General features: G+C 41.1%; 1 protein-coding gene across 13 annotated transcripts in view; it reads right to left on the reverse strand.

Annotated features, from left to right (window-relative positions):
• Nucleotides 1–23211, reverse strand: part of Anks1b (ankyrin repeat and sterile alpha motif domain containing 1B) — a 1010332-nt gene that overhangs the window by 49420 nt on the left and 937701 nt on the right. For 7 of the 13 annotated variants that reach the window (XM_040755084.1, XM_040755082.1, XM_040755081.1 and 4 more), the window contains 2 exons: nucleotides 3953–4081; nucleotides 2166–2237 (listed from right to left, as the gene is read on the reverse strand). In XM_040755084.1, coding sequence (XP_040611018.1) covers nucleotides 2166–2237; nucleotides 3953–4081 — 201 coding nt within the window. Of the gene's footprint in view, nucleotides 1–2165; nucleotides 2238–3952; nucleotides 4082–10101; nucleotides 10177–23211 lie in introns of all 13 variants that reach the window. The other 6 variants (XM_040755079.1, XM_040755074.1, XM_040755071.1 and 3 more) reach the window with 2 other exon arrangements.

The raw sequence follows: 23211 nt of genomic DNA on the forward strand, positions 1-23211 counted from the left end.
ATTACTGTACATTGACTTTCAAAAACATTTGTGTCCTTAAAGTATGTCCTTGGCAAGAACTTAATTATTCTGGAACTTGAGGACAGACCACCACAGTGTTAAAAGCAAAGAAAACATTTTTTTTGGGCAGGAGGTTCACACTAAAGATGAACTGCAGTTGAAATGCACTACACTTTTAGTTGGTGAAATTTCTAATTCACAATACAACAGCTCAATACAACACAGACAACAGCTCAAATCTTCACTTCTAGCTTTGAAGGACCTCAGTGAATACAAGTTGGGTTACTATATCAAGACCTTAAGGTTATTTAATCAAGATAACAATGAGATTTATGATATTCTAAGAAGCAATGAAATTTCAATTTTCATGTAAACTACCTAAAATCAACTCAAAGAGGAAGCAAACCAGAAAAAAATGCCCCGAAGAACAACAGAGGAATGGCTCTTAAATTGGCAGTTTTTCTAAGTTGCATTTTAGGCAGCAGACAAGTATTTAACTCAATTATTCTCTACTGAGACTATTAAAGTGGTTTTGCTATTGCTATCAGGATGTAATTTCAGATCCATTCAGTTTTGAGAAATTGACTGATGCTCACATCACAACTCTGGTGTATTTTTTAAATGATGCTCGAGGCACAATGCGATGCCTCTGTTGACTACAACCAGTAGCTGAACTCAGGAAATTTAGTGAATAGTGTAAACTGAGGGATGCCAAATTCATTTCTTAGAGAGGCTCCTGGAAATCTCTGAAATCACTGAGGCTCAGTGATTGAAAGCTTTTCTCCTCTCATTGTTTAGTGGTGACATAATTTAGGTCAGACATATTCTCTTCAGAACACGAGATACCCAGAATTATAAAGCCAGGCACCTACTCAAGGTGACTCAATGTGATGTCATTCTCTGAGGAAGAGCACAGAGACTCTGGAGTATCAGGGGACCCAGGGTCTGGAAGTCCCTGGTCTTGAGTCAGACACACTTAAATTCTGGTTTGGGTTGTCAAGTTATTCCCCATGTGACCTTGGAGGAGTTATTTAACTTCTTTGAACTTCACCTTCTTCACTTGTAAGTGGGGACATTACAACTGTCATCATTCGGTAAATATCATCAGCTGTCATCGTATTCTGAATAAAAGGGCTCTGAGGCAAGAAAACCGTGATAGATTATCTAGGACCAAAATGTGTTAGTGCTACGTCAAGAGTTAGACTACTATTTGTCATTGTGCTACTTGTTCGATCAAGATATTAAATTAGTGATTGTATATCAAGGTCTTATTTTTATGGAGATTCACATATATTTGGTTCCAACTAACACTATACATGTCGCATCTATCTTTAAAATTGCTTTAGCTCAATCACACTGCTCTTCATTATTAAAGCTCTGAACTGTTTACACATATGAAATTATTGCTGGCCACAGATAAAAGCTAGGGCCGTTTCTTGTAGCATCTGAGACTTGATCCTGAGTATTTGCCCAATAGTCTTAATTTTTCAGTGTCAGATATTTCCACATTATCCACATGTCAGGTCTGGAGGAAGCAAGAACCAGAGTCTTAGGAAAGAAAAAGTGCAATGTGCTTTGTTTAAAATTCAGGGTTCTGGCAGCTACTGACCATGGACACTCATGATTGCATTTCTGTCAACACTCACTGCCCTTAAATGTCCCACACCACTCAGAGTCAAATGTTCTTCTTACACATAAATAAAACCAAGAACAATGAAGAAGAATCCACACAGAGTTAGCTTTACACAATACGCTCCTGGTACCTCTGCTTTTGATGGGTTTTGATGTATTAGCATGCTTTTCAGTGTGCATTCTCAGACTATCAAATTGGTTCCTAAAACATTTTCCTGAAATAGATAGACTAAAGATTACCCCTCCCCCCAATCTGGAGAAGGATCAGTGTTTGTACAGTTAACTTTCACTCTTTAAAAATAATCAAAAGCAGAAGTAATATGTTTTAAATATAGCAGAGAGACATTATCATAAACTACAGCCAGATAAGCCCAAGTATAAACATCAACAGAGTCAAAATACCTTTTTATGTAACACCAACCAGATCAACAGATCAACTGATGAAGAAAATAGTAATCTGAAAGGCGGCAATTTGCATGCACACCCGGTACTTAGTGTTTCAGCTACTAAGATCAAACGGTTTGGAAACTCACCCGCATCTTTGCACAAGCATCTTGGGTTGACTCTGTCCCCCTAAGCTCTTTTATCAGCATGGAACCTAAATACTGAAACACACAAAGAATTTGGAATGACATATTAAGATGGGAACATAAATATGAGTAAGGACTTGAAAACAAACCGTGGGAAGGCTACTGGCTAGGTTTCTTGGCTGTGAGTTGTTGATGACTTTAAAACAACAGCAGCAACTGATTCTTACAGATGGAGATCCCACAGAAGAGTTAGCCATGACTTCTGAGAGCCATGGATTGATCTTTATAAAAGTTACAGCATTTTCTAAAGATGTCAACTTTCAAATCATATTTAACTACAAAATGCGGGTACCTAAAAATGTTTTTCCCGTTTTTTTTTTGAGGCAGCACTGTCTGCAAAAATAAATCGCAGCACTATCAGTGTAATTGCAGGGTTGGCTGTGACAGCTGAGGAGCGAGGCAGCAAGGCCCCCGTTTGGGTTTATTCTGCAGCATAGGTAATTAAAACGGGGCTGCTATGAGGCTGAGATGCAGTTTCGGACATTATCCTATTCACAGCTGTGTGCCCAGGGCGTCATCCACCCGAGAGGGCACGCGTTCTCATTTTCTAGGGGCGCAGGTGACTTCCTGGTGCAGAGTGACACACGAGGAGCTGGGTGGGGCACAGGAACCTCCCCCCCCAGGATGATACGCCGTGTTGCTGCTCTGTGACTGAATCATGGACTCCTGCTACTTATCCCCATGCATTCTCTTGCTTCCGAGGGGCAAATAACTTTAAGCAAAATGTCTTTGCTGTCTGTCCCTCTCTGCTCACCCCCACATTTAAAATAGAATCAATTCACTTATCAACTCTTTGAAACTTTAGCTGGTTCTTTTATTTTACCTCTCCTCAATAACCTTAAAAATACTTTTACATGCATTTTCAAGTCTGAACTAAAATAAGGATTATAGAAGAGATTGGAAGTCAGTGTCCTGCTCGTAGGGAGGCACCAGGCAGACACGGGCACTTCAGTCAGTCCTGAGGGCCAGGGGGGTACAGGTTCACTGAGAATATGCAAGGCAAGGTGGCCAAGGCTCTGTCTAGGCCATACACCAAGGGCTTTGCTGAGAAAGCCCATGAGATTTCAGGTTTGAGCTTTGGAGGAAGCCATCTTTTTTTCCATACTGTAGTCATGACAACCATCACCTGTTCCAAGGCCTACAGGACTGATTGAACATTCACTGTTCACAATTCTTAGGTCAGCACAATATTCCCTACACTCCATAAAAAGAAAGAAAAAGAAAAACAAAACAACAAAACACCAACCAACCAAGCAACTAACTAATAAACCAAACCAAACCAAACCAAACCCAGTTCTGGAATGCCGCTGTTGATGACAATGGTAAGAATATTGCATTTATATAAAGTGGCAGAGCTGACCTCCTGAGGTCTGTTGCATTTGTACTCACTTCCTTTGATTTTACCTATTATTTATGGAGCTGTGGACAGAACCCAGGGCCTCGAGAATACTAGGCAAGCATTCTATTTAAAACTGGGCTTCATCACATGGTTTTTGGAAGACACATCTTTATACATGGAGGCACAGAGCAAAACTTGCGCTGACCAGATTTAAAGGGTTCCAAAGCTCTAGTTCTCTGGACATTAATTTCCAGGAAAAAAGGAAGGGGAAAGAAACCCTTCAGAAATATCAGTGATTGACAGTTTGGTCCATGTTCAATGAATGCAAACGAACCAGGAAACACATCCTCTATCCCCATTGTGTCCGCATACCGAGTCAAGGGTCACTTACAAAAGCTTTGTAGTCACATGACTGGAAGATGAGCTTCTCTGGGTGATGCTGCCAGTACTGGACTGGAGTTGAGGCTGTGGCTTCATTTGGAGGTCGCAAGGTGATGGAAGGTTCTCCCCAGTCCCCTGTCTGGAAATGACATTTATTTTAGAGGCAGTATAAGCAGTAAGCAGGTTTGATCTCTCTAGCTAGTCTGGTTTTACCTAACACACCTGACTGTAAATGCACAATGCATTTGGGTGTATTATGTGTGCATAAGTATGTATCATTTTGTTTCTATATGAATTAGATAGCATTGTATTTCCTTTCCTAAAGCTGCGTATATAGAAGTCAAAATTGTTCTGTTTTCAGAACAAAACTCTAGGAAAACTAATTTTAAAAACAAAATATGAAAATATTAGCAAGCAATTTACCAATTCATAAAGTATGTTTGAACTTTTAAAAAAATGACTGAAAATTTCAGTTTGAATTCCTTTTACCTCAGAATACATAGTTTCATTAATTTCAGTTCCCAATTATGGCATTATCATGTACTATGATAACGTTAATATCAGTAGAATAAAGCTTTGCAGGTAAGATACTAAACAAAATGCTAAAATAAAAATTGACTAGTGGGTAACAGCTAATTTTCCTCATTGGAATTCAACTGCATAGATGCAGTGTTTCTTGGATTGTTTCTTGTCTTCTTTAGCACTACAGTAGTTTACACTCTGGAATGCAGTTCTGCTCACATGAACATGTGCATGTATGTGAGACTCCTGATCCACAGCATGTCACATGTGGTGGTGTGTCCTATTATACACATACCCACGAAGACTGACCTAAAACAGGCCATTCTAGAATCTCACTTGTTGCTTTTATTTGTTTAATAAGAATGAACATTTATACAGTCAAAACTCTATCCTGGCAGGTCTTTTCTTGGCTCTAATATGATTGACATGCCACAGGTAGAGACCATTTTATTCTTTCCCATGCTAAGGTTTCTGGTTTCTCAAAACTCAGTTCTTTGTTCTCAAGTGGACACATCTAAAACTAAGCTATAAAAGTGTCCCCAGAGTTCCAGAATTATGAGAAATTGTTTTCCTCTGGTTTTGGAAGCCTATAACAAGGCCTTACGAGCTCCCAAACCAAATAAAGCTTGCCTGGGGACCAAGTTTCTTGGAGTACTAGCAAAAGGGCTGACACACTGTGGGATTTCTTAGGAACATTTTCAAGGAGTCTACATACCCTCAGATGCACATTTTTGGAGAAAAAGGCAGTGCAGTTTTCCCTAGATCCCTTGAAAGACTGTAGTAATCCCAAAGGCTAGAAGCTGGAGCCTCCAGGAAAGACTCAGATCTGTGAGCTCCATATTCTCCATGCACTTTAGAATTCTGTTAGGTGGAATAGAGGCAGCTGCCAAAGACAGAAAGTACAAGGCAAGGGCCCTGCCTTCTGGAATTTTTTAACTGGCTTTGAAAAGCAGGAAGAAAAATTCCGAGTCCTGTAGAAATGCACAGGCCTTTTCATAACAGTGTGCCTGGGGCATTTCTTTTGTACACAGATCTCCTGGCATCACAGGCTCCTCGTTAACATGCCCACCCCTTGGCTTCTCATGCGAGCATGTGTCTAATGAGAACTTCTTATGCCCTTGCTGTGTTCTCAGCCACTGTCTGTATTTGTTTTGTTTGTTCTAGTTGTTGGTGTGTTTGCATGTTGATTGATCCACCTAGTCTCCAATATTTTAACACATATCAGTTAAAATATATCATGGCATTTAAAACCTGTAACATTAACAGAAATGCTTTTTTAATGACTGTATGAACTATCCCTAGCTCATTACTGAATTTTCTTTTTATATGAGCTATTTATAAAAGTAATAACTGATTGTAATTAATTTCAGGATTAAGCTTTTCTCTGATTTTATATTTTGACATTTTCTTTTCCGTATTTCTCAAATGTCTGGTTTTTCACTACTTCTCTAGTCTTTTTGCAACTGGTCATGCATTACCCTTAAAAAAGCACAGAGATGTCAACATGAAGGCTCTGTGGAATTCACTAGTGTCAGAAAGCTGAGTATAAGGAACTTTGTAACTCTGGGAAAACAGTAGCCACGAGTCCTTTCTTCAAAGGTCTCCCCAAATCTAGCAAACAACCCTCAAACATCCCGTTCATTATTCTTCTCTCCCTCCCATCCTCCCTTGAGAAAGCAACGACAACACAGCAAACAGGTATCGTACGTGGAAGTCACAGGTGACGCCGTTAACAGAACAACAGAAGTTTGCACGCAACTCTGTGGAATGATACAAAAGGAAGATTTGGGTGACGTCAAAAGATCCTTTGGACCAGTGTCTGCTGATGTGACAATCAGCCGAGCAACACATCTTCCACACTAACCCTACTTTAGTTAGCTGAGTTGTACCTCGACAGAGCTTAACAGGCAGGAGCTGTGGGGACTGAGGGCTGTAGGGAATGTTTGGGGACAGGGCTGGGCAGGAGTGGGTGCAGTTAAGCAGGGAAGTGAGGATGTTTCCGAGGTTAGTGCTCTAGGCATGCAAACTGTGTACAGATTGATTCTCTCACTGTTGGTGAGGTCATCGCCTTCACGATGAAGCTTGACTATGGCTCTAACCAGTTAAAGCAGAGCTGTGAGCCAAACACTAATCCAGTGTTTGCATCATCCATAGAAGCTGTAACAGCCATTTTGGGAATAACAAACCAAAGCACACACTCTCTGTTTGTAATCATCAAGATCACTTATTTCATAAGCGTTTGAGGAAATGAATGGCAGATCCACTTAACTGTTTAGACAGTGCCATCAACTGCTCTCCAATGCCTCCATCTGGTCCAAGAGTCATAGACCACCTGCTTTGAATCCAGAGTGATCTGATAGGACCTCCCCCTAGTAGCTATGGGGGAAGATAATTATAGGGGAGGGAAATATAATCCTTACTTTATTTTCCTTGTAGTCTTCAAATGTTGCCCCAGTCCAAATACTTTGAAATTCCCCACAGGGATTGAATTGGCCTTTCTGGAAACAGAGTCCGAGTTTTGTCATGCTTAATGCTATTTCCAGAAACATGTTTTCAGAAAGAAAAGGTTGTTGGAATGAATTTACAAGAAAATAATATTTTCTTCCTGGAAATTCAACTTCCTCTCTCTTAAAAGAAAAAAAACCCAAAAAACAACTCTCCAATCTATGATCTATGGCTCTTTAGACGATATACTTGTGCCTTTTCTTTAGAGTCAATGTGACTCTAGTGAAAGATGGGAAGGATGGTGGCCTTGGGCTGGGATTCAGTCATGCTAGTTGGTTGCCAAGAAAAGACAAAAGAGTTCAGGGAACAAGGGTTCCTTAGGTCTCAACCCTCCTGGAAGTAGAATTAAAGCAGGAGTGAACCTGGGAGAAGCTGGCCCGAGTAGCAGCAGAGAAAGATTGAAAAATAAATGATTTTTACTTTCATAAATTTGAAATTGTATAAAATCATTTCAACCATGAAGCCTTGGGTTAGCCCTTGAAGAGTCAGCAATACGTCTATACATACACCTGCATTTCTTCTGGCAGGTGTTTTAAATTCAATTCAATTCAATATTTTCAGTTTAAAGTTCTTATTAAAATTAATAAAAGTCAAACAGATCTAAGAGAAGTCTTTTGCCTCAAACAATGGCTATAATAAAAACTCTTCTTTAATGAGAAATAGTCTAACCTTGGAAACAATGATGCAATAATAATTAATTAGAATAAAAATGAAGTAGGGAAAGTTTGGTGTAGATGTTTGTCATATTTAAATCTGTTACTGACATAGTGATCTTTAGAGGACTTTGTCAAGTAATTACAGAAGTTAAATTGAGTAAAATAACTTTTAATAAATGTCTTCAGGCTTTTTCTTTATCACTTAGAATACTTAGAGAAAGCTCTTTAAGTTAATGACTTTAATATACTAAGAATATGGTCATGGCTTAAAACTTAATTTATTTGGTATTTGCTATGTGTTATATATACATTTATATATGATATATAAGATATATATCTTAAGGCTTTTTATGTCTCATTTTTAAATAAATACAACGGAGGACATTCAATAAACAGGAGAAAATACACATCATTAATTAGCACTTTAAACTAAATATTCAGCCTTCTAACATTATGGAAAAACATAATTCGATATTAGAGTTTTAAATGGAGTAGGTTCTCTCTGACAGGTATCCACTACCTGCCAGTTATTAATTCGTACCCTGGATGAGTTTGAAAGACTTGTAATTAGGCCACATATCTATAAAATAATGCGATTAAATTAAACTTTATTTTATACCACTAGTTGAGTAATATAATACCACTAATTAAACTTAGTTACATAAAACTCACAGAGGCCTCTTGGTACATCTTTATTAGATCAATGACTTGGTAGTCAGCTTTTGACCTCTGTGGTATTTTGTAAGGTAGTGCAAACTGACATATAGGGAAAGTTCTAAGATTGTTTCACACAGCAAGCATGAACATTGCTTATGGGGAAGCATTTCCTATATTTTTTAATTTTCTCCTAAACAAAAGCTTCCTCAGGGATATCAGTAAATAACTAAAAGCCTTGATAATGACTTATCTTTCTCACATTTATAGAGAGGTAGGATATTTTTAAAGCCTGTATAATTCTTTTTTAAAAATTTGAGACTTAATTGATTTTTTAATAGAAGCTTTTAGATCTTTTCTGTTAGGACCTACTCCCACCTACCTGCTTATAAATTTAGATCTGAATATTAACAAACATTATTCTCTACTTCTCGGAACACCTAATGAACAACTAACATGCTCTAAGATGACAATTGATACTTCGAGGTTTCACTTTCTGTAGTCCTGATGATCTTCAGGGCAGGGCCACCCAATCACATGTAAGTCATTCTGTTTACTTCTCACAATCACCAAGGCTTTCCAGAGTGCCATATAGAGCTCCATGCTTGTAAACACACACACACACACACACACACACACACACACACACACACACACACACACACACACACACATGATCTTTAGGGAGGGTCTCCTACCAACACTCACACATGGGAAAGCCAGGGGCTGCAGCAGTTGTTTGAAAATGTCTCCAAGTACTAATAACAGTGCGAGGTCACGCGGCTGTTTTGTTTTTGTTTTTGTTTTTGTTTTTCTGAATGTGTTCTACTGAGGAGGAGCAGGGATGGCCATGTCTGAACACTTAAAAGCTGATGTCAGCGCTGTGTACTTGGGAGAGCCTCAGGGTCATGGAGCACCAGGGCAGGCGATGTGCAGACGTCACAGTCCTCAAGAACCAGAAGTCTCATGCACAGGGGGATGGGCGTGGCTTATGGGGCACCCCTAGAGAAGCCCTTCGCATGCCTCGCCAAAAATTTGCAGTGATTCTCAACCAAATGTCTCAACCTCCCAGACTAGCCAATGGGGAAACTTTCAGTGGGTGTGAAAATAGGATTGTATTTTAAAATATAAACTTAAATTCTATGACAGAATGTATACATTCCAAGTAATTTTTTCTAAAGTAGGCAAATGTGAAACACGAACATTGAAATATTAAGCAACTCAGAATAAAATGGGTCACAATTTCACGTGCATTCCAAAGATCAAATCGATACTGCCAAACAGAAGAAGGCTGAGAACCACCGTACAGCTGTGAGAGTGCCTCCCTTCCTCCCCCGGCCTTCTCCACCAACATTTGCATCAATTGCAGAATCTCATGCAAGTCAAATATTTCTCACAAATAAAGTGCACGAATCCTTAAGAATCATTGGACACAAAGGGTTGAATAGCTCGTGGACACAAAGTACAAAATGGGAAGAATGATGCTGGAATATACATCTCTCTCTATATATCAATTTACCCTTTGCCTTTATCCTGTAAATGCAAGTTAAGACAGACACCTGGAATGAAAGCCAAAACTCACACAGGACAGGTTTTAACTGTGGATTTCCAAGCCAAGTATGTTTCTCATTCTAGGACAGTGCTTACACATCAACCAATCACGAAGCACAGCGAATGAAGTATAATAGACAAAGCATTTCAGAAGACATCACAAATTCTCCGCATTGCTGGGACGACGTAGTACCTCGGGCTAGTGACACGACACTGCGACACACTACACAGCGCAAGTTCAGGAAGAGAAAAGAACCATTTGTAGCCTTACATTATGAACCTGATGGATCGCTGAGAAAGGAAATCCAGCGTTCTGATTCGTCCATATTTCACAGACAGACGACTGCTGGTATAAACAGAAAACTATCTTATCTGGTCAATATTTAAAACATGAGAGCTACCAATGTATATCCGGGAAGGGAAGGAGGAAAACAGAAGAATACAAGAATCACATTTCTTAAAAAAATAGTTAAAAGAATGCTTAGGGTACTCAAGGTTTAATAATTGGCTTCCAAGTCATTCCTTTTGCTTAAAAGTATTTTGGGGTGGCTGGGAATGGGGTAGGGTGGGGATGGGGCGAGACCATTTATGCATTAGTGCTATATCAAGGGAAATTATCAATAAATTCACATCTCAGAAAAGGCTCACTATTTTTTACTTTTGCCATAAAGAAAAACAGCATCTTCCCTCTTCATAGAGTTATTTTCAGAAAATACTTATTTCATTGAATTCGAGACAGATGGAGAAGGAATCTTTAAATCCAGTCAAACATCTGGATTTTCTTATTTTCAATGGTCAAGAACAAACAGTAAATGACACTTGCGTCTCCATGGAGCTCTAGGGCAGAACTCTGTGGCTGCAAAAGCATGGGTGCCAAGTCCTCAGCCCTGCTGAGAGGGAGGGACCCGGCCAGAAGCGCTCAGCAGTCATTTAGGGGTGCAATGAACCAGAATCTTCACTGGGCTCTCCATCATAAGCAGGAATCGAAAACTGTAAGGTGTGCTCAGAATAAAATGCTCGACCAATCAGATGCTGCAGCAGAAACTTCCGTATGAACTTTAGTGCTCGTGGCCGGACTTTGAGTGAATGTTCTCACCTTGAAACACACTGTAAGAGGGGATGCAGTCCCAGAAGTTGGGAGCAGAGGCAGAGGCAGAGGCAGAGGCAGAGAGGCAGAGGCAGAGGCAGAGGCAGAGGCAGAGGCAGAGGCAGAGGCAGAGGAGGCAGAGGCAGAGAGGCAGAGGCAGAGGATTTGCTGAGCTACACAGGGAAACTGTCCAAAACCAGTATTTTTGGTCTGCTGTTAGTTGTGTCTACAGATGCAAAAGAAAGGAACACTGAGGGCCACCTGTACTGCCCTAGGCTTAGTTGCACTGCTGTCTTTGCTAGCACTAAATGTATTCATAGGTTGCCTTCAATCCATTTAACCATGTAAGTCAAGGTCTCTAGCTCTTGCATAGACTTCTACAGCACTAAGAGCTAACATGCCACCAGTCACCTGACAGAAGATTTCAACATTTGGGGAGACTGAGTGACTGGCTGAGGCCCCATGGAGTTGGCAAGGATAATAGCTTCTGGGAAGTTGTAAGGGAATTCACTAGAAGGCAGAAGAACTAGGGAGAGGAGCTTTGATTTCTGGACCTAAGGCAAATACATGGAAATAGCATTGCTTCCCATAAGTCTCAACTCCATAGTTACCTAAACACCTAAAAGTTTTATTCTAGTTTTGAATGGACCAGATAAACACAGTGCAAGGCCACTTAATATTTTAGGTAGGTGGCATAGCTTCCTGGTCACTTCCGGTCATGGAGCATTAATTCTTTTTTTTTTTTTTTTTTTTTTGGTTTTACGAGACAAGGTTTCTCTGTATTGTTTTGGAGACTGTTGGTCCAGCCTGGCCTCGAACTCACAGAGATCTGCCTGCCTCTGCCTCCCGAGTGCTGGGATTAAAGGCGTGTGCCACCACCACCTGGCACATTAATTCTTTTTATATAAAATAATATCTCCTTGCTGATCCTAACTTTCCCCTTCTTCAACATGGGTTGGTCTTGGGATGCAGGACACCAGACGTAGTGAGAGAGGAGGGGTATACTCTGTCTTTTTCTAGGAGGTAGGGGTGAGTGGTGTTGTCTCCCTTGGCATGTCTTCTCTGTGTTTCCTTGGGAGGAGGACTTGGGGAATAGATATGGTCTTTTTTCTTGTGTTAGTCAGATCGTCTCTGATGGTTGGTGCTACTGTTCAGCACCTGCAGGGGAGGGCTCAGTCGCCCTGCTTTCTCGCTGCACAGCCATGCAACTCACATGGCATGTACACATTTTTGTTGATGGGAGCTGTCTTTCCGTAAATGTGTTTCTCTTATTGGTTGATGAATAAAACACTGTAGCCAATAAGGCAGCAAGATAGGCGGGTCTAGGAGATGAGGAGGATTCTGTAAAGTGTAGGCAGAGAGCAGTTGCTATGTAGGATGCCAGAGGAGGAACAGGTCCCTGGTCCTCTCTTTGGTAAGATAAGACCACGTGGAAATACTTAGATTAATAGAAACAGCTTAGTAATTAAGACAGAGCGAGCCAATAAGAAGCCCTAGTTACTGGCCAAGAGTTTCATAATTGACATGCGTCTGTGTGCTTATTTGGGAGCTCTGAGGTGGCTGTGGAACGTAACACCTTGTCGTATAGAACAGGAGAAGGCAGACTTTTGGACTGCTTTCAGTCTCTGCTGGGACACGCCTGCCTGTCCTGTGGGGCTCAGTAAGTGCTATGTGAACCAAATCTATCTCCGGCAAAGATGCTACAGTTCCCCTCTTGGTCAGCACTCCCAATCCAGATGCACATGTCCCCTAGGACCCTTTCCAGCCCTATACAGGGAGAGCATAAGGGCACACTGTCCTATATTCCACGGGAATGGATTAAAACCCTCAACTCTTTCTTCAGTGACTCTGTTCTCTACTTGTCCCCAGCCCTGAACCTCTGGCCTGGGGACAAGGCCTTCACATTGGCAGGACATGCCTCTCTGACATTGGGAAACCTGAGCAGGTGTGAACCTCTTGTATCAGGGTGTGAGGTATTTAGTCTCTACAGGACAATGCCCACTTAGTATGCTGTTACCCTACAGTATCTTCCAAAAATAACACTACCAGAGCTAAGCAAGGCAGGGAGCACCCTAGGCAACACTTACTTTACAAACATATTCTCTCAATGAAGGGAGAAAACCCCTTGCCTCTGCTCACATATCCTGAAGAGCTCATGCATGTCTCTGTCTATTGTAGCTGCTACAATAGCTGGTTTCTGTTGATAAGCAGTCTTAAATGCACAAGGAGTAAAAACTTCAAAGCTGTTATAAATGGCAAAAAGTCTGATCTTAAAACACAGTTTAAATTAAAGGAAGATAATTAGCTTTCTTAGTTAGGAAGATTTTTATAAAAAGGAGATACATCCCAGATGGCCCAATTGTTTTATTGGCACTAAATAATTAGCCATATCTACTTGCCAGCAAGTTCAGGTAGGTGAGATGGCCCTACCTAGACAGAGCCATGAGGTTGAGTGCCGGTGAGCTTTCACTATGGAAACGAACTCCATTCAGGAAGATGCTCTTGCAGCATACTACATGTGCTAGCATTTAAAACTTCGGGAGAAAATACCAGGGATACCATTTTATCTGAGGTGGGAGGTGTTCTAGAAATTGGATGACTTAAAGCCATATTTTTAAATAATTTAAAACATGTGTTTGTGTGTGGGCTTGCACATGTGAGCTCAGTGCCCTCAAAGGCCAGACGAGAGCATCAAATCCCCTGGAGCTGGGCTCCCAGGCAGTTGTCATGGGTGCTGAGGTCTGATGGGTCCCCTGCGAGAGCAGGCCACGATCTTAACTGTCTCTCCAGCTCCTGGAGCCAAGTTTTAATGATCTTTTTGAAGATTTCCACCTGCAAAAGCCAGTTCTTCACTTACTTATTTTACCAGGTCAACTCATCACCTACTCTAAATGGGAGAGGGATTTTTCTTTTTTCAGAGCTAAATTTCCAGAGGCCTGGCACACAGGAGGCACTCAGACATATGCATGGAATAAACGGAATCCATTAGGAGTTCTTGGGAAATGCTAATGTACTATAGAGATGGTAAGCACTGTTACTCATTGTCATTTGCATTGGTCTACTTCATTACTGCCATTTGTGCCATTGGCGTACCAAGCCACTGCCTACACACTGCTAACAAGATGTTTCGGAGATTAGCCTTAGAGAGTTCTTGTTGGAAGAAGAAAAAAAAATCTTTATTTTTTCTAATGAAGAATGACAAAGGCTGCCAGCTTTCCTGGAGAGAGAAGGAACGCTTGTCGTGTCACCTCTCTATCAGAGGCTGTGGCAGAGCTTGGGGACAGTTCTGCAAAAGCATGTCACTCATTTCTTTGCTGTTTAATTTCCTTATCAGTGTTCTCCCAACACCCTGTCCACATAGACCGCAAAGGCTAGTTTAGTAGTTATGAAGTCCACATAAGTGGGGTTTAAGTAAAGCTATGATAGTCTTTCAGTTTTTTCTACATTTGTTTATTTGCACAAGCATGGAGATCCGAGGACAACCCATGGATTGTGGGTTTAAGGGACCAGAGTTAGTCAGGCCTTCATGCTTGCTGCTAAGTGCCTTTACCCTCTGAGTCATCTTGCCAGCCCACAGTAGTCTTATAATTGTGACATCAATAACACGATTTTACTTCTTTGATGATGGAGTTAATACCCACTAGAGAGAAAGTAATTAGGCTGGGTAGGGTGGCGCATGCCTTTAATCACAGTATTCAGGAAGCAGAGGCAGCTATGTGAGTTGGAGGCTAGCATGGTCTCTCTAAGGAGTTAGAATTACATAGAGACCATGTCTCAAAAAGTTGGAGAAAAGAAAGAAAGGAAGGGAGGGAGGGAAGGAAGAAAAGACCACGAGTGTGCACGCGTGCGAGCGACAGAGAGAGAGAGAGAGAGAGAGAGAGAGAGAGAGAGAGAGAGAGAGAGAGAGGAAAGAAGGAAAGAAGGAAGGAAGGAAGGATGGAAGGAAGGAAGGATGGAAGGAAGGAAGGATGGAAGGAAGGAAGGATGGAAGAAGAAAGGAAGGAAGGAAGGAAGCAGGCATGTAATTTTCTCCTGGTTCAGAACTTTCCCTTGACTCTGGCCTGTGTTCTCAAAGAGTACATCTAGACCTTGCTATCTTGCACCTTGAGTTACCATGACTTCACTCCAGAAAATATTAGCACAACACAATTGCATCCAAATCTAGTCATAAAATAGAAGGAATGTTACCAAACTCCGACGTTTTCTTCCTAGATATGGTTTTCTTTTCTACTCAACTGATGGCAATCTAGTACTTTACAATAAATTATCTCTTTCTCATCATCCATGAGGCCTTCCCTACTGGAACATTATTTTTAAAAACAAAAACCAAACAACTTCCATTATAGAGCAAAACCTTTCTGTTTTACCCTATGCCATTCTCCATGCCCAGCTCAATTCCATGTTCTGTTAGCAAAGCCTCCACCTGAGGCTGCTTTGCTGAAATTTAAAGACATTTCCAGTTTCCTACTTGATGTATTTTGTCGCCCTTTCTATTTCTTAGTCTCCTGTTGGCTCCTACTGGCTGGCATTCCTGGACCACTAGAGTTTTGGACTCTCCTATCCTTTTTGCTTTATATTAGCTGGTCTTTCCTGGTCCTATCTTCAGTCTAGACTTCTCTCCCAGAATTCCAAACTTGGATACCCAGCAGCTGACTTGACACCTCTGCTCAGACACTCAGTTGGCATTTCAACCTGAAATGCCCCAACCCCATCAGCCAGAGGCCCGCAGTCCTTAACCCAGTCATCATCCAGAGGCATGAGGTCCCCCTCCCAATCAGCCAGAAACCCGAATTTCCCATTCTTAGTCCTGTTCTCACACTCTATGTCCAGCAGCAAATCCTCCTGCACTTACTTACTGAGCTCTCACTACCTGAGGTTAGCCCTGTCTCTCTTCACCTGATCATCCTTCTACATCCCATTTAGTGTATATTTACAATACAGGGACCAAAGCAACCTATTTTAAACAAAAGCCAGACTATGCCACTCAGCTTGCCTTCTCTGAGAAGAAAATCAAAGTCTTCACAACGACCTCTAAGGTGCTCTGTCTTCTGGCCCCGCCCCATATGTGTCCTCTCTGGCTCATTCTGCTTTAGACAGCCACAGGCAGGCACTTGCTTCAATCCATTTTCTGTGAGAGATTCTCTTTGTCCAGATGTGGCAGGGCTAGCTTCCTTGTGCCCTGCATTCTCTAATGACACAGGCTCAGAAAGACTTTCTCTGAACTCCCCTGCATTCAGAATCATGTTTTCCATGTGGCCAAATGATTGTTCTTTCAACCAGAAGTTTAAGGTCTGGGGAAAAGTTAGAGCATAAGAAACGATCTCCCTGGTACCTGACATCCATCCAAGATAGCTGTGGATTATCTAAGGCACGCAAGGACTTTAGGAGGCTTCAGCCCTGTTTTTAAGTGACATTTATGCAAAGATGATTGTTATGGACATGACCTTTTCCATAAACACAGTCAGGGGGAGCGGTCAGCTGGGATTGAGAATTTGATGGTGACTCTCCAACAGAGCAGGCTGTTGACAGCTCCATCTACCCAACCATTCCAATTAGGCTCTGGAAACCTTCAGGGATGGCTGCTGATGTGGTGTAGTTAGTTTAATAAGGAAACTTCTGTGAATGCTGCCCTCCAGTCAGATCCCACATGTGATGAAAAGTTCTGTCTTAGTCTAGACCTGAAAAGAAAAAGACTCTCTCTTGTTTTTCTTTTGTTAGTGTAACACTTTCACACTTTAGGGTGTTCAGAGATTGTCCAGGAAGACATTTGAAAGGTTCGAAACAAATGCTAAAGCAACAATGAAGTGTATTCCTTCTCTTAAAGCAACACACAACAGGCTCAAAGGCAGGGGAAGGAAAGGACACGTCACCAGAGGAAGCCTCAGCCTTAGTCAGTGATCTCGGCAGCTCCATGAACAGACCTGATTAGATCTGTCAAAAAATGGAGTCAAACAAACCCAGCTAAGCCTCCAGCGCAGACTTCCTTCTAGCAGCTGTGGTCCTGTGGTTCCTGCTTCTGTGTGGGCACTGACTGAACCCCACCTGGATGCCAGAAATTTCTGTTTCCTCTGCACCACCTAGAGGCTGTAGGTCAGCATCTGATCACTTCTGTCCATCTCCCCCAGACTGAGACTGACCCTCCTATCTTGTGAGCTTTGAGATTTAAAAAACCTCCGGGCACAGTCACCACCGCATCTGATTTTGATTTTTCATAGCAGCCAACTGTCAACCTCTCAAGTTCACTGTTGGCATCTATTTCTAGCTTCAAAGTAAAAGACAGGAGTGACTACATTGCTGACCCCCTTCACAGAAGGTTTCAGATGAGCTATTTTATTTTCAGAAAATGATAGGCTCAAGAAAATGCCACTTTCCATCCTTTCCCTACCTCTCTGGAGAGCCATTTTACCAAAACTTCACGGTCATGACCTTCCCCTTACATCGATGGGGAAGATTCTTGGAAGGGAAAAGTTGGGCCAACTGGTGTTCCCCTAGTAACACCTACATGTGGGACTCAGTATTGTTGGTATCAGCCGTGTAAGTGTAAGCAAATGAAAGAGGCAGCAAACCGTGTTTCCACTGGAATGGTACAAGTTCTGGTACTGTGTGTTCAAGTGTCTCTCCACACCTCCTCAGGCCCCTCACCTCCTCTGCTCCTCTGCTTTTAACTCTGTTCCTGGTTCTAATAGCATATTAAACAGTCTTTCAGATGCCAGCATGGCATAGAACTATAGGGTTATGGTATTCCTATTACCTATTTGTTTGTATACTCTATAACCTGCATTCCCCAAAATGACACTTGTAGCTGTCCTTGGCGTGACTCAATTATTTGCAGAAAATCTCTTCCTAGGCAAAAACCACAGAGGGGGTTTTATACAGAAAGCTTCCGTGTGCTAGCTGGGCAGCTCTCCAGGTACTGGAGTTCCCTCTGATCCTGTGAATTTTAGACAATTGGGATCACATGTTTTCGGCAACAGGGACTGTTGTACCTATTCTACCTCAAGGCTTCAGTGCCATCTCTACCAACACAAACATGTTTCAGACCAGCAAAAAGCAGAAATATTAATAACTTGTTCAGAAAAGTAGCAGCCAGCTCTTTATCATAGCATGGATTGCTGCAAAGAAACTAGATTTTTGCAAAGTAACGTCTTTTTTTTTTGCCAGTAATGTCTCTCCAAAATATACATTATAGTCCTTTCTTGCAAACAGAGGCTTTATTTCAATTCATTTGTTAAGTATATGTTCAACACTTGTTTCTTGCTTCTGGTTAAAAAGAAGCACTGGGCAGAGCCATTTTTTTAGAGGGTATTTTCTGAGGTTCTATTGTGTCCTCACTTCATCCTCAGGGAAAATTTGAAAAAAAAAAAAAGAACAAGAGCTAGCTGAACACTCATTTACATCGAATGATGTCAATGTAGGAGGTCTTTGGTAGGTAGCTATGGTTTCCCCTCAGCTGTAGTTTGCACAATGTCTCATTTGGTGCATCGGTAAGGACCTGAGTGGTTCGCTTTTCAGGTTAAGTTCTCAAATTTAGTATAGTACAGAGCTGGGAAGAAGCTGATGTACTCAGTCAAAACCAAGTTCTACAAATGCTTCAACAGTCTAGGATCACTAGAAAAACAACTTAATAAGAAATAATGTAAATGGGAATACCCAGCATTGTTATGGGCTGAGAAGGGAGGCATGGCTCAGGCTGGGAAAATGTCATGGTAAAGCTCAGAAGAATTAATGGTACCCAACAGTGTTCAACATGAAGATGCAGACATGGCCAAAGTTGAGGGCCTGGGTTGATGCATAGCTTGCATCCTGCTTATCGGAAGATGCTGGCAAGGAGTCAGATGTGATTACTACAGAAAGGGGAAGGGCAGCTGATTGCCTTTTGTCTTAATATCTTGTATGCTCTCCACACAAACATTCAATCAGGTATAATGCCAATATCACAAATATTTTGTAAATGAAAATATATTTATACATTTTGAAACATGTAATTCATAAAGACCTTGACATGTTAAATGTTTGTAAGAGTGGTTATAAATCATAAATCTTTCCTCAAGGAGTTCCAATGCTAAGCTAGCTTATAGCATGGTCAGGAATACTGTGGGCAGGGTTTGCACTCATAAGGACTACTATTTCCACACATGTGGAGACATATTGATTTGGGCTTGCAAGATGGAAACTAGAAATAATTTTGTAAATCAGCTCAATTTTATGCATTTATTCTGTTGCAGTTGAAAAAGCATAATGAAGAAGAAAATTAGAAAGTATCTCATAATAATAACAATTTTGAAGATAATCCAAATGCATAGCTTCAGAGTTTCTAAAATGCTTTGACAACTATTACTCTATTTGTGCTCCAAAACAATGATAGGAGGTAAGTAGGTATTAGTCACACTCAGAGAACTAAGGAGCTGTCCAAGGTGTCAGAGGTGGGATTTTTTTTTTAAGGTTTGAATTCCTTATTTCAAATCTGAGAGTCTTAAAAGCTCATCAAATTAAGTACAAAAACTGAAACCAATACCCTTATAACATAACTAATTTCTATTGGATATTGGCAGAATTGGAAAGTCAAATGAGTTTATTCAGCTGCCTACTATGGCTATTTCTGTCTGCTTGGAACCTAACCCCATTTCTGGTAAGAGGAATCTGTCTACTGGGAGAGCTCCCTCCCTGCCACATCACACACAGAAACACACACCTCTACCTTTGTGATTAGCTCAGAGAGAGAGAGAGAGACAACTGATCCAAACCAGACTAATAGGCCTCAACACCCCACTTTCAAGATGGAAGGATCAACTTTCTTTGAAGCCGGCTCAAACTGCCGAGGAACTGGGCCTGAATCTCCCCACATGTACAGAAAGCTTTTTAGGGAAAATAGCCAAAGGAACATAGAAAACCTAAGAGAAATGATCAAGGGAGTTTGTCAGCAGGCTACAAGCACTACAAAAATCATAAGATCAGTTCCACCAAAATGGGATTTTCAAATATTGCCCTATTTCTTTATTCAGTTGAAAATAGAATCTTTCTATTGACTTTGAAAAACAAAACAAAAACCAAAAAAAAAAAACCAGTCTGGTTTTAATTGGCAACAAGCTCTTGCTTAAGCATGAGCATGTGGAAGGAAGGCAGAAACACTAGACTTTAATGATCCTGGCTGTAAGACCACTTGGCCATAAGCACCTGGCTGTAAGACCACCTGGCCATAAACACCTGGCTGTAAGACCACCTGGCCGTAAACACCTGGCTGTAAGACCACCTGGCCATAAACACCTGGCTGTAAGACCACCTGGCCGTAAACACCTGGCTGTAAGACCACCTGGACTTCACAGGGAGATTCAGTACAGCCCTTTCCATGTAAGTCATCTTGAGGTGTTTTGTTGTTGTCGTCATCACTCACATTCTTCCAGAGTCCTTCCAGACATGGTACTTTAGTCATATACCAACAGAATTAACTTTGAGAGGTGTGTGCCGCAAGCCCTATTTCCTCTATATTGAAAAGAAAACCCCTTTTCTTTTCTTTTTATCACTAGAAAAAGAAAAGGGAGAGGGCGAGGAGAATGATAGAATTCTTCTAGCCTTTAAATTTTAGTGAGGTCAGATTATAACAGCTGAAACTCTGACCCATGGACCCGAGAACTGGACTGAATATAATGAGGAACATTCCAAAAATTTAACAAGTAGAAAAATAGCCTGGTGTGTGTCTTTGAGAGCAATCTGCCCAATGTCAGCAAGCCTCAGGCACTCCGCAAACCACAAGGTCAGTTCCATTGAAACAGGGTTTTCAAACACTGTCCTATTTTTTTTAGTCTGTTGAAAATAGAATCTTTTCTACTGAGTTAAAAAAAAGGTCTAGTTTTAATTTCTCTAGAAAAATGATTGGTAATGTTTATGTCTGTTTGTGTCTGTTGGAATAAACTCCAGTCATCTTATTTGCTTCCTTCATGGACCTGACAGAGAACAAGACTCCAGTTGTATACATACAAAGAGGGAGCCTCAAGAGGCAATTCTCCCATTTCTTCTGATTATGTAAAGATCTATAATATGGGGATGCAGAAGTCCCTAACCATATGAGCATTCCTAACCCCGAAGTTGTCAGAGCTAAAGGGTGTATTTAGAGAAGAGGCAATGGATTGACTCAATGAATAGGGAAAGTGTACAGCACTTTGGATTTGTATCTGAGTCTAAAAGCACTGTTTTCTACCTGTGCATTGTGTGAGGGCTTTGGCAACAGGAGTGGTCAGTTTTGCTTCTTGGTTCAAAGACAGCATCAACATCTCAAACTATCTCTGAGGTGTCAGCTTGTCAACTTGACCAGCTGTCAAGCAGGAAGCTTCTTTTTGGTTACAAACATTATCGTTCCATGCTTAAATCTGAGGAATTTCTCTTTAGACCATGGGAGAAAAGTTTGAATCATGAACAAGCAAAGCCTTTATAAGTAGGAGCTCTCTGATGAAAAATCTAAATTAAAATGGAATCACTAACTGATAGACTTTAGAAAGTTTCTTATGTAATACAGCAATAAAAATATTTCTTCCAACATAGCTGTTATGTTCATTCTGTAACTTCCAAAAAGTTGAGCACTGGGTAGGACTTCTAGGAGAAACATGTCTTTTCTCTCAGGAGAAATAGGATATTGTAAATAAATACCAATCTTTCTTCTTTTTTTCAGAGAGGGATAAATGTTTTGGGGGGACATTTGTACTTCTCTAGTTAAAATTTTATGTACCATGTGTTTTTAGAAGTCCTGAGTTTCAGGGCTGGTGTGATAGCCTGGCCATCTTGCCAGGAAAGCATGAGAATCTGAGTTCAGATATCTAGGACCCATGTCAAAAGCCCTGCATACCAGTGTGGGCCTGTAACCCAGGGCTGAGAAGGAGTTAGGTAGATCCTTGGGGCTCACTGGCCAGGCAACCTAGTAAACTCAGTGAGCTCCAGGTTCAGGGAGAGACTGTGTCTAAAACACAAACAAATAAACAAATGTGGGTTGATTGAGGTAGACACCCAATGTCATCCTCTGGCCTCAACAAGTGCAGATGTATATGTACCCTTCCTCACACAGGCACACATACAAGTTCTAAATTTCATTTAAGGAAAAATGCTCTTTTCACTTAATGTTTTATATAGCCATGATACAACGTATTATTTCCATAGGATTTCCTTGGCTGTATGCGTTTGTAACTTGAATTAGCAGAGATGGATTTCCCTACAGGTTAATATATTTGAATACTTGGTTCCCAATTGGTGGAACTATTTGGGAAGGATTAGGAGGTGTGGTTTTTACTGGAGGAGGTGTGAGGTGTGTCACTGTGGGGGTAAGTTTTGAAGTTTCAAAACCCTACGCCTTTCCCGGCTCTCTCTCTCTCTCTCTCTCTCTCTCTCTCTCTCTCTCTCTCTCTCTCTCTCTCTCAGCTGAATCTCAAGATGTAAGCTTTCAGCTATTGCTCTAGTGCCATGTCTGCCTGCTGCCATGCTCCCTGCCATGATGGCCATCAACTAACCCTCTGAAACTCTACATCCCAAATAACCACTTTCTTCTAGTTGCCTTGATCTTGTCTAATACAGCAATAAAAAGTAACTAAGATAATATCTATCTATCTATCTATCTACATACATACATACATTCACTGTGCACCCTTCTATCTAACCTTAATAATTTATAATATATTTTCACACACATTATCGGATACACACAAACCTGAGAAGCAGGCATTATCCACATCTTAACCCAAGTAAATTAAAGTTCAGCAATACAACATGATTTGGTTCAAGTTGCATAGCCAGAAAGAAATCAACTCAGAAACCCAGCTGAAGACACTATGGAGAAAACAGCCTCACCATCTGAAGAAACTCCCAGCAGGAATTTCTGTATACAGAGTATATCCTGCACCCCCACACAAAGCTTCTTGCAGATATAGGAAGACAGAGTGCTGCCAAGATGGACAGGGTTTCTACTTTTTTGTTGTTTGTTTCTTAAGACAGGATTTCTCTATGTAGTCCTAGCTGTCCTGGAACTCACTCTGTAGACCAGGCTGGCCTTGAATTTACAGAGATCCACCTGCCTCTGCTTCCCAAGATCTGGGATTAAAGGTGTGTGTCTCTACTTTATCTGCTATAAACCTTGTAACTTTTTACCTAACAGGTTTCCTGATGGCAACCATGAGCTGATTCATAGTTTCCACTAAGCTATTCCTGGCTTTTTCCTTCTGCTATCTGTACCAACATATATGTAATCTATTACAACACATGGGAAATTGCTATTTGTTGAACTGTTATCAGACTATTTTATAGCATTGGACATCA

This window comes from Mesocricetus auratus, unplaced genomic scaffold (assembly GCF_017639785.1).
Source record: "Mesocricetus auratus isolate SY011 unplaced genomic scaffold, BCM_Maur_2.0 Super-Scaffold_100011, whole genome shotgun sequence".
In the NCBI taxonomy this organism is placed as follows: domain Eukaryota; kingdom Metazoa; phylum Chordata; class Mammalia; order Rodentia; family Cricetidae; genus Mesocricetus; species Mesocricetus auratus.